General features: G+C 39.5%; 1 protein-coding gene across 2 annotated transcripts; it reads right to left on the bottom strand.

Annotated features, from left to right (window-relative positions):
* Positions 1 to 621: 621 nt before the first annotated feature.
* Positions 622 to 8,076, bottom strand: LOC122887373 (photoreceptor-specific nuclear receptor-like). 2 transcript variants are annotated; one of them, XM_044220634.1, is made up of 8 exons: positions 7,630 to 8,076; positions 6,808 to 6,958; positions 6,206 to 6,309; positions 5,687 to 5,983; positions 4,597 to 4,775; positions 3,337 to 3,577; positions 2,126 to 2,231; positions 622 to 1,145 (listed from the first exon to the last, which is right to left on the bottom strand). In XM_044220634.1, exons 1-8 carry the CDS (start codon positions 7,721 to 7,723, stop codon positions 1,013 to 1,015), a joined length of 1,305 nt encoding a protein of 434 aa, XP_044076569.1. In that variant the 5' UTR covers positions 7,724 to 8,076; the 3' UTR covers positions 622 to 1,012. The 2 variants fall into 2 exon arrangements, with proteins under 2 accessions (XP_044076569.1, XP_044076487.1); XM_044220552.1 differs by having other exon boundaries at positions 5,687 to 5,986; positions 7,630 to 8,074.
* Between the last annotated feature and the right edge of the window lie 2,589 nt (positions 8,077 to 10,665).

Raw genomic sequence — 10,665 nt, 5'->3', positions numbered from 1 at the left:
TCATATCTGTGGTAACAAAGAACGACGACATCAGTACAGTTTCTTATTTAAACCCCCGTCTTTCACTGTATCCATCCATCGCTTAATAAGATGACCACAGAGCCTCTCCACGCAGGTTCATTACCCAAAGAGAGGACTCCTGTTTGTAGCCAAGAAAAGCCATTAACAGGCCCTTAACTCAATATGTCTGTTCCATAAAGTAAGTGGAATATATAAGCATAAGAAGAAATTGGTCTTCTCCAAAGTGGGGGATTGTTTCTAACAATGCATCCGAACAATTCAGGGACTTAACTCCCATCGACAATTTAAACAAGACCTTGTTTTGAGATTATGTTTATGGAGTGTGTGTGTGTGTGTGTGTGTGTGTGTGTGTGTGTTGAGGGTTTGTGTCTTAAAGCAGACAGAAGAGGGCGCTGTTTGATTGATTCTCTGCGTTACAGAGGGTCCAGGTCTCAGTAAACTCATCTACATGTTGTAGCTGACACATAATATATCCAATTTATTTTTTCCTTTCCTTACACATTTGAATCTTTAAAATAATGCACAAGGAACTATTTCCCTTTTTTAGTTAAAGTCTAAAAGCTACATCATCTTTTGCAAAGTGTGACACAGAATCAAAAACCATTTTTAAGCAAGTTTTACTTCATCAAGGCATGACAACATGATTATAACAGTCACATTAATGGTCCATCTATCACCAAACAAATAAAGATCTGCATTGTCACAAACAACACAAAAATAATGAAATACTAGAGGATGAAATGTGATCGTGAGTCACTTCAGACACAAATCAAAGTCTACATATGATACAAATAGACAGCAAGCATGATGATAAGAACTGAATTGCATTTTTTTATTGTCAGAATGACCTGATGTGGAAACAATAAACAAATAATAAAGTGGCCTTTAAAAAAATAACAGCATGCAGAATCTCTGATATACATACAGAAATACAAAGCAAATATCTGTCAAACATCATCCCTCGGAACCTGGAGATTATTGATGACTGCATTTAGTTTTTGAACATGTCACACAACAGTTTCTCCATTGGAGTGTTTCCGATGGTCCTGTGGAAGAACAGCAGCTCTATCCGCTCTGAATTCACAAAGCGCAGAGAGGGAAGAAGAAGAAGCAGCTTTCCAAACCTAAAAATACACACAAGAAACAAAAGTAAAATCAACTTCTGCATGCAACAGGAAATAGTACAGCATGTATAAACAATTTGTTGCTATCTCATTATTTATACAACAAGGATGTAACAGTTCAAGATTCAACTGAAAGAAAAAAAAATCCAACTCACAACACCATAACACTGCTTTAAAAGAAAACCAACTATTGGTGCCTCTTTGGCAGAGATGTGTGAAGTCTTTTGGGCCAAGTCCAAGTCAGATTTTGAGTCATTTGAGACAAGTTAAAGACGGGTCTCATGTCTGTCAAAGCAAGTCCACAAGTCACAAGTTTTAATAAGCAAATTGCAAGTCCACATGCAAGTCTTTCAGGTCTTAATGCTGACCATTAAAATGACACGACATTTGAACATTTTGACTGCGTTAATAACTGTTTTAAATATAGCTGGGACAAATAGCACTCAGTGCACAGGCCTAATAATTTTTTATTCAGGCTGTGAGTCTATAGGCTTGCCTATCACTATGTTCATTATTTTTGTATTGTTCCATGAGATTTTAACAGGTCAAACCTCCACTCAAGTCAAAGTTAACAAAATCCAAGTCAAATCCTCATGTTTGTGACATAAGTCTAAAGTCTACAGCTCTGCTGTCTGGGCCTATTTTGTTGTTTGGTGGTGCATTTTTATTAATCTAAATAACTGGCCAATAAAAAACTTAATATTGAGTCCAGTCAGTCCCAGAAGCTACACTGATGTATGATAGCAGAGAAAGTTTCAGTGATCTGAAACAGGGCTGGCCAAAACCTTCTTGAGGCCCTAAGCAGAATTTTAAAGGGCTATTCAACTTTGCAATGAGCTAATTTGCAAAACAACAATCAACTACAATTGATTTTGTTGTAGTGCCCCCAAATTTCAGGTAATTAATGAGTTTTAACAGTGTAAAAGTATTTAAAGGTGGATTTTTCCATGTAGCACTGAGTCAGGGATTTTTTAAGTTACCTGGCTGGTTGACTGTGGTAGTGTGAGCGGATGTGTTGTCCCAGCATCACTTGAGACTGATCCTGCAGGTTCTCCACTTGTTCTGGATCTTTCAAACCACGAGTCTCTGTGGAGGAGAGGAAACGCCAACGTGAGTCACACAAATTCAGACAAATACTGTCTCTCTACACATAGTTACACACATTCAGATTGACAGCTAAATTATTTCTATTTTAAATGTTCTAAAAACTAACAAGTGTCACTAACCATTATGTTAAATCCATGAAATAATATCTCCATGGTTAACTAAACCGAATGCAACAAATATCCATCTAGGCAAATTATTAATGAAATACTGACTCTCATATATAATTTTCCAACATTAAAAATCTGCCAGAGGTGTGAGAAGAGCCACATCTTTTGTTCTTATGAGCATGCTTCAATACTCTAATACTAATTTGAATTTATTGCCTGATTTTAAATATTTGTCACTTTTGCAGCTGTAAGCAAAGTTCTCCAATTAAGAGTTTTAAGTAGTCAAAATAATACAATTATAACACACTGTTGGCGGCCATCATAGAGTGAAATATTGAATACAAAACTATAACTTGGATTCAAAATAATTTGTCCAGAGGGAGGCGCAAGAGAAAAGATCATTATGTTCTCAGCAAATATCATGACAACCTGCATACGTGGTGAGGTTACGTTTTAAATATTTATATTGTGTTTGTATGATTTTACGTGGTAGGTTCTAGCATATATTTTATGTATTTTATATTCACATTTGGTCCAACTTCTCCTGGCTGCAAGACAAATTTCCTTTTGTGGGCAACAAAGTTGAAAGTCAAAAAGATTATAAAATATAAGCTGACATTTTGGGTCTCAGCTCAGGGTGGTGCTAGAGGAAAGCTCATGGAGTATCCAAAATGTAACAGGTTCCTCCTCTGAGGAGAATGAATGTGCTCAGTAAAGATTTCCTAAGTATTAGATTTTGATATTTCTTGTGTACAAGTGAAAATTCTGATCGACAGTGGCGCTAAAAGAATCGCCATCTGGGAATCTAAAGCTAATCTGCCCGGGAGTAGTCAAGATTTATTGATCTAATCTAACAGTCCATTAGGCCCTTACAATATTATTATTGCAGGGTAATAACACTGAACAGAAGCCTTAATGACTTGTTGATTATTTGTTTTATTTATAGTGCCACCTCCTCACAGTCCTGTTGGCCTCACCTGGCTTGAAGAGCACGATGGCCTTGAGGCAGGCAAACTCAGTGGGATCGACAGCGAGGGCCTTGAAGCGGCTGAAGACCTCCTGCAGGAGGCGCAGGTCCAGGCTGGTGTAGCTGGTTTTCCCCTGCATGCCGGGGCAGAGGTCTGGCAGAGAGAGCAGCGGGCAGCTGTCCAGGGGCAGAGACCACTGGATGGCACAGAGCAGGAAGAGTTCGCTCCACGCCTCCTCCAGCAGGATCACCTGGTGGGACATTAACAAGAGTCGTCAGGTAAAAACTGTAATGGAAATGATTCAGGAGCTGAGAAATGTAGCTTTGTTTTTAGCTTCACTGTGTAGTCAAGGTAGTTACAAGGGGGTTATATGGAAGACCATTCCTGCCAAAAATAACTTGTTGATAAATGATAAAATATAATTTATAAAATAAAAGTGATCACAAATTTTATCGAAAAATATCAAGCAGTGACCGAATTATGACTTATTTTCATTTTGTCGACAAAATAATATTATTTAAAACTCATAATAATGTTTTTATATATCTTTGTATGATTTAGTATCTCATTTAGTTATGGTTTTATAACTAACTTTTTGACCTACAAAGTCAAAAGTATTAGATATCATGAATTTATATTTTGATCTTTTGAATAATTTCTCATTTTTATCTTCCTGACAACCAGTAAAAAACAAAATAAAAACTAACCTTTGAAAACAAGAATTATGATGAAATTTCTGACATTTTTGTTAACGAATAAAAACTAAATGATAATGTGAAAGATGGACAAATGGACAAATGAACTAATTGTGAATGTTTTTAGCTTTTGTTGACTAGAAATAGACTAAAACTAACAAAAATCAAATGACTACAATTTTTCAAAAGAGTAAGACTAAATCATAATCAGGTGCCAAAATTAACACTGCGTACAACTTTCTTTCTTTTCCTACAGCTTTGTATAACTGTATTAAATATTTGTATTGTCTTAGTGGGTATGGAATTACATAGTTTTAGAAGCCCAAGTATGATTACTGAATTATTTTGAAATTATAAACACTTTATTTTTCAACTCTGGTGAAAATGTCAAAATCAACAACATCAAGGTTTTCAGTATTTTTCTGTTTTTTCTCAGAACAACACTGTATATGTAACACGTCTTACTTTTACTTGCAAAATCCAAATAAAATCTTGTGTGAAAATGTAACATGCGCTCTAGTGTAGTAATTCAAATAATATATGTATGAGAATATATGTCGAACTTGAGTCTGACCTGGTCTCTGAAGGGCAGGTTGGAAAACACCGGCAGGTTCTTGGCCCACTTCACTGACATGAAGAGCAGCCTCGCCGATGTCTCGTACACATTTTCAGAGCTGGACGGGTACAGAGCCATGTGGTACTCCGAAGACGCTCTCTCTGGCTCGTTGCTGGTCACGTCGATGTTCTCGTCAACTGAAACAGAGAGACGATGTCAGAATTAAGGGTGCAGGGTAAGATGAACCCACTTTAGTTTAACTCAGTTTATGTTCTGCTACCAGCTTGGTTCTGGCCCAGGTTTGGTTATTTCAAAATTTAAAAAGGAATTTCTCTCTTTCTATCTCCGACTGCGCCAATCGTGCATCCATGCGTGTCATGTTGAAAAAATGTTATCGCAGGACTTAAATCAGTACATTCTTTCATATTTTGGTGGTATTAATTGTGTGTTATTATCTATTGTATGATTTTTTTAGAGTGGATTTTAGTGTATCTATCAGAACTCTCACACAATAAAATCCACTCTAAAACACAATAAATACAACTAACACATGCAATAATTTAGTGATTAAGACCCACGGTGAAATTACTTATTCGCCTAACATAGGCCGGTTCATATTCTAACTGTAGGCACGTTTAAATTGAAATGAACTAACACTAGTGTGGCTGTAGACTTTTAGCCTTCTTATATGAAATGATATTTCTGTTTCTTCCTGAAAGCAGCGTCTCTTTCATGGTGACCTCACGCTGTACCAGTAAATGGAGGTAAACCATCACTGATTTTTGATCAACCCCGGCCTCTCTGCCCTTTTCCATCCAATAAAACTGCCTTTCTCTCCATCTTTTCCGAATGATCCCTTCCTGCATCATGTCTTTGCCCCAATATATCCAGTTTCAACCACAAATATTTACATTTATGACAACATGCTCTTGAAATGCTGTTTTCCTGTGGCTTTAATTTACGTACATTACAGGTTTGGATGCAAAAACTGTTGTGACGAACACTTGGTAAAATTGCACAGTGAAATTAAAGCAACCCTTTTGTATAATCTGATCTGAGTGTAATTTCCAGCCAGCAGCCTCGCTCTCAAATACCAAATCCTCCTCACCGTCCTCGGGCTCCAGCTTGGCGCAGGTCTCGGCTGTCATGAGGCTGGCCATGAAGCGGTGGTTGTTCTGGGGACTGATGCAGCGCTGGGGGGCGACAGAGGAGGTGATGGACATGGAGGAGGTGATGTGGGGCCACGTGATGACAGAGCCGCTGGAGGAGGAGGAAGAAGAGGAAGAAGAGGATGAGGAGGAGGAGGTGGGCTCCCGTGTGGTGGCCAGGTGCTCCTTGTCAGGGTCCACGTCGATGGAGTCCAGACGGACCTGAGCTGTGCTGCGGGGCTGTCGCTCGTTCTGCACTGCTGCAGTGAGGAAAAGGACAGGACGGTGAAGAAATGGAAAGAAAAAGTGATGTGAAGTGAAGAGAGAGGAGAACAAACAAGAGGAAATAATTCTGATGTGCATCTATAGTTTTGATTTTGACCTCACACAGTTTCATATTCAAATGTCTTGACAGTGAAGGTTTCTAGCATTATCTGATTGGAATTCTTTACATGTTAAATATATTTCCACACACTTACCGTCCTTATTCATGCCCGCCTGCAGGCACTTCTTCAGCCGACATGCCTGGCACTGGTTGCGATGAGCTTTGTCCACTGGACACATGCCTGTACCGGCCTGGCACCTGTTAACCCAAAGTCAAGACTTTAAAGGAAGAGTCCACTCAGAACTAACAGAAATACTGTGTGTACTCTAAATAATAATTACAAAAAATACAAATTGATGTCAAAGGTTTTAGAAATTCATGCTCATTTCTATGAAAATAAAAGCCACCTGTTACTATTTTAAGCAGTTCTGAAGATAGCAGTTTCCGATCTTTTAAATTTTAGTCATGGCGCTACACTTTTGTTTACACTTGATTTTGTTATGTGACAAAAACATACGTACTATTGTTCTGAAAAACATGGCCATCATTTCTTGTATGATATACAAAGTGCGTGGGTTTGGCTGTGAGAATGTTTTGGAGAAAATGCTGAAAAGAATGTCATCTTTACACGCCTTTGAATTGGCCTTCATTTCCCATAATGCACCTCATATACTAACAGGCTTTAATGGGATGTGGACATCTTGGTATCTGAAGTTCTTAAATTACAAACTCAGTTGTCCAGCAGCTTTCTCTTGCCTGTAAATGAGCCTCCTCCTCACGCTGCGTTTGAAGAAGCCGCTGCAGCCGTTGCAGGCGTAGATGCCGTAGTGTTTCCCGCTGCTGGTGTCTCCGCACACTTTGCAGACCAGAGCTGGGCTCAGAGCTTTGCCCGGGGCTGGACTCTTGGCTGTGAGTCAAACACAGTCACACAGGGCAGGGCAGTTAGTTTCCATTCATATAGTCTGGTATTGTTTCATACATGTGCCTGCCATCTGTACAGCTCAGTCTGCATGTAACTCAGAAATCTGACAAAACACACGAGTCAATATTGCAACAGCCGTTTAGGTCTGAAAATCTCATTCAGTGGATGATTATAAAATTAAAACAATAAATGGCTGGAGGCAGATTAACAACTAACAAACGATGCAGGGATACTGATATTAATCCAAATAAACCCATTAATTATACATAGATTCAGATAGCATTGCTTACAGTTGCATAATACATTTTAATTAAGTAAATTTGTATTTAAGAAATGTGAGCTTGAAGCCATCAACTCTCGAAAAATACATTTATGCGCATATTCATGATTTTTTAGTTTTACTTCATGCTTGTGTGTTGTTAAAGAAACTTTCGTTAAATTGAAGAGATGGTTTTTTAGGCACAAAGCAGTTTTGTCATCTGGAAAGTCAAACCTGAGAATCTCAAACACAAATGTATAATTTAAAAATCAAGATGATGAATATCAAAAACCCCCATAAGTCAGTTTTTTTCTTAATACTTTTCCCCTGACTAAAGGCCAAGTTTGCGTCCCTTTCAGGCTTCATGGTCACCTGTTGCTCCTGGTGAAACTCTTACCTCCTCTGCTGTCGTCTGTCCCGCCGCTACCAGAAGACTCAGTGGGAGAAGAGGACGACATCATGGGGATCTTCGACAGGTGATCCTCCATCATTTTTTTTAATTAAAAATGTCTCTTGGAGTGATGACGAATGGAGATAAGAAACTTGCAAACTATTAGTCCTCTTCTCTGGAGTTTGAAATTTTCAAGATACAATGTTCAGGATCAACACACAAAAGTTCCTGTTGGGTTTGTTGCAGCAAAATCACTTTAGGGATAGAAATATGTATCTGTCAGGCCTCTAGTGGTCCCCAGTGGGCAGATGGTAGGTTGAGTCCCCTGTAAAGCCTCTACTGTGTTGCAGCCTCTGGTGTGGAGATGCAGATGGGCTGAGGTCCTGCCATGAGCTCGAGATCACACTTGTTGCACGTCAACAGGTTGTGTGTCCTCCCTCTGGCCGTCAGGTCCGTCACTGTCAGTGGGTGCTCCTCTGTGGCAGCTCCTCAAAAGGGAGCCCGGGGGGTGGAGGGGGAGGATTAGCCCCACGCGCTGTGTAAGCAGCATGCTTATTTGTCATCCTCTTAATCTTTACTGTTCATCTACTGGATCAATCAGTCACATTGCCAGAACATTGGTGCTGCCCAGACTCGGAGCTTCATCACGTCTGCAAACAAAAACAGCAGAAAAACAGCAACAGCGATGACTCCTAAAACTCCAGCTCTCTTGTGGAAGAGCTGTAACCTTAGACCAGTTCCCATCCAGCTCCGTCTCCTCGCGTCTCCTCTGTCCACGAGGGCATCCATCAGTCAACACTCCTCTTCGGTATCTGCATTTAAAGGGACGATTACATGAGGAACACATTATTATGTTTACCAGCCTCTTCAATTTGTATTTCCCCTCCTTTCCCTCCTTCTTTTTGCCTCCAAATTCCAGCTCCATTTCCCCCTGCTGTATATTTGATCTGTGTGATTGCCTCCCATTCATAATGACCCCCAGTGTTTGCGGAGGAGCTGCCTATTAACTCCCATTTTGCTCTTTTTTGACAAACTAGAGATCATCCGCTTCCCTCTGGCTGCCAGGAGAAAAAGGTCACAGAGAGAATAATAGAGTTTTGAATGGCTGATAATTTAGCTCATTCATGAGGGTCACCCATTTATTATTAACAAGCTAGAATCATCATACATGTGGAATTTACACAGGCAGCAGTTTTTAGCTGCAGCTAACAGGAGACTAGAGGACCAGAGCTGCCAAGAACCAGCGTACAAAACTCATCGAGAGAATATGAAACACGCAGCCTCGTAATCATATTTAAATGAAATTGACTTGTTGCTACCAAGACGTCAGACAATTTGGGGCAAAATGAAAAGCATTGTACATTATTGCTATGATTGAAATGAGAAAGGCCTCAAAAAAAGGACAAACATGCCATTAAAAATACTCTTTTGTAGCACGATTGTGAAAACCAAACTGGTCCCTGTAAAAGCAGAAATGTTTTAGTTCTAAAATTCAAAGCAGGTGTCAAACAACGCTTCTCTTGTTAATGACAGTATGATCATCCTCTAATGGTCTAATGTTCGTGCAACTTTCTGCTCGTTTTCATCATTTGTTTCTTCGCACAGTTGAGCGGTTCAAGTGAATGATCTTAATCTGAAGAGGACGCGAGCTGCCATGTTTCTGACATCTGTGCGCTGGCATCTGCACTGACTCTTTGTTGTTTGTTTTTTGTTTGCTGTTTGTTCTGTGCTTGTAAATGTGTGTGTTAATAACTGCGCACATGACTCTGATCTTAGATTGGACACATGAACGCTTTAAAGCTGCATTAATTGAGTTTTCACAGAGGAACACTCTCACAACATCTGACATATTATATCGCCTTATAAAGCTGCATCCAGCAGACACACAGAAACATAAATGTCCTTTTAGGTCTGGTTTTTGGCTCCAACACTCCTGAGAAAAATGTCTGCTCCTTTGTCACTAAATGTGTCATTTGTTCCAATTTCTTCACCAGCTAATCGCTAACTTTGTCTGTCTGCCGTTTGGTGCTGGGCAGGTAGAGTACAGTGGGTTTATCAGAGCGTCTTTGCTGAGAACAGCTGCTGTTGTGGACCAGAAAACCACAACAATGAGCTAAAAGAGACTAAAAAGCTCAGTAGAGCTGATGGGATCTGTACACTTGATGATTACTCAACAACAACATGAGGATGAGTTTCCATTCTACAGATTTAAACAGCATTTGGACAATCGCATTCACATAAAATATATTTGAATTAAAATACAAATGTAATGTGAATAAAATAAATTAAATATTAAGAATTGTACAACTATTTCTATTGACTATTCAAAGTTTGTTTTGGGGGTGGGGTTTTGGAGGGAATATGAACTCATGACCTCTGTGTTTCTTAAATCCTGGCTAAATCCTACTACTATGAGCAACGTGTTACACATAGTGATTTGTCATTTATCCAGAGTATAACACAGAGTTGATTGATTTATGTTAAACAGCTGGTTATTTTGTATTAATCTGTATATTGGGAAAAACATTTAAAACAATTGTCTTCAAAGCCAGAACCGTTTCATCGCAGCTAAACTCTAAGTGCTTGGAGAGCTAAATTAATGTCCACGTCAGCAAGTTCCAGCTTCACAAAAACAAGGCCCGACCATAAGTGGAAAAACAAAGTGGAAAGCAGTTAAGTAGATTAAAGTTTGACCACATTTTGTCTGCCTGGGCACCAGCCGCAGCCACCAGAAGACGGGGGGGGGACACAATTAGCTCAAAAGATTAAAAGAGCAGTGAAGACACACTCCTTGTGGGCATCTTTAGCCATATGGTGGCTACTCTCTTCACCCTTGGCCCACACGCTGCTGACCTTTGTAAGATTTACCAGTTAATTAGTGTTCTGCGATCAGTGTTCTGTAGGCTTTCTGCGTGGATTCACCCAATTACACACTGATTACTGATGTGGATATGGAGTCACTTATGTTTCTGAAAAGTCAGGACACACAATAGGTGCATTTCCATCCACCTGATTTTATGCACATTTTTAATTTTGTGCAAG

This window comes from Siniperca chuatsi, linkage group LG1, assembly GCF_020085105.1.
Source record: "Siniperca chuatsi isolate FFG_IHB_CAS linkage group LG1, ASM2008510v1, whole genome shotgun sequence".
Taxonomy (NCBI): domain Eukaryota; kingdom Metazoa; phylum Chordata; class Actinopteri; order Centrarchiformes; family Sinipercidae; genus Siniperca; species Siniperca chuatsi.
This window is presented reverse-complemented; position numbering and strand designations above follow the sequence as displayed.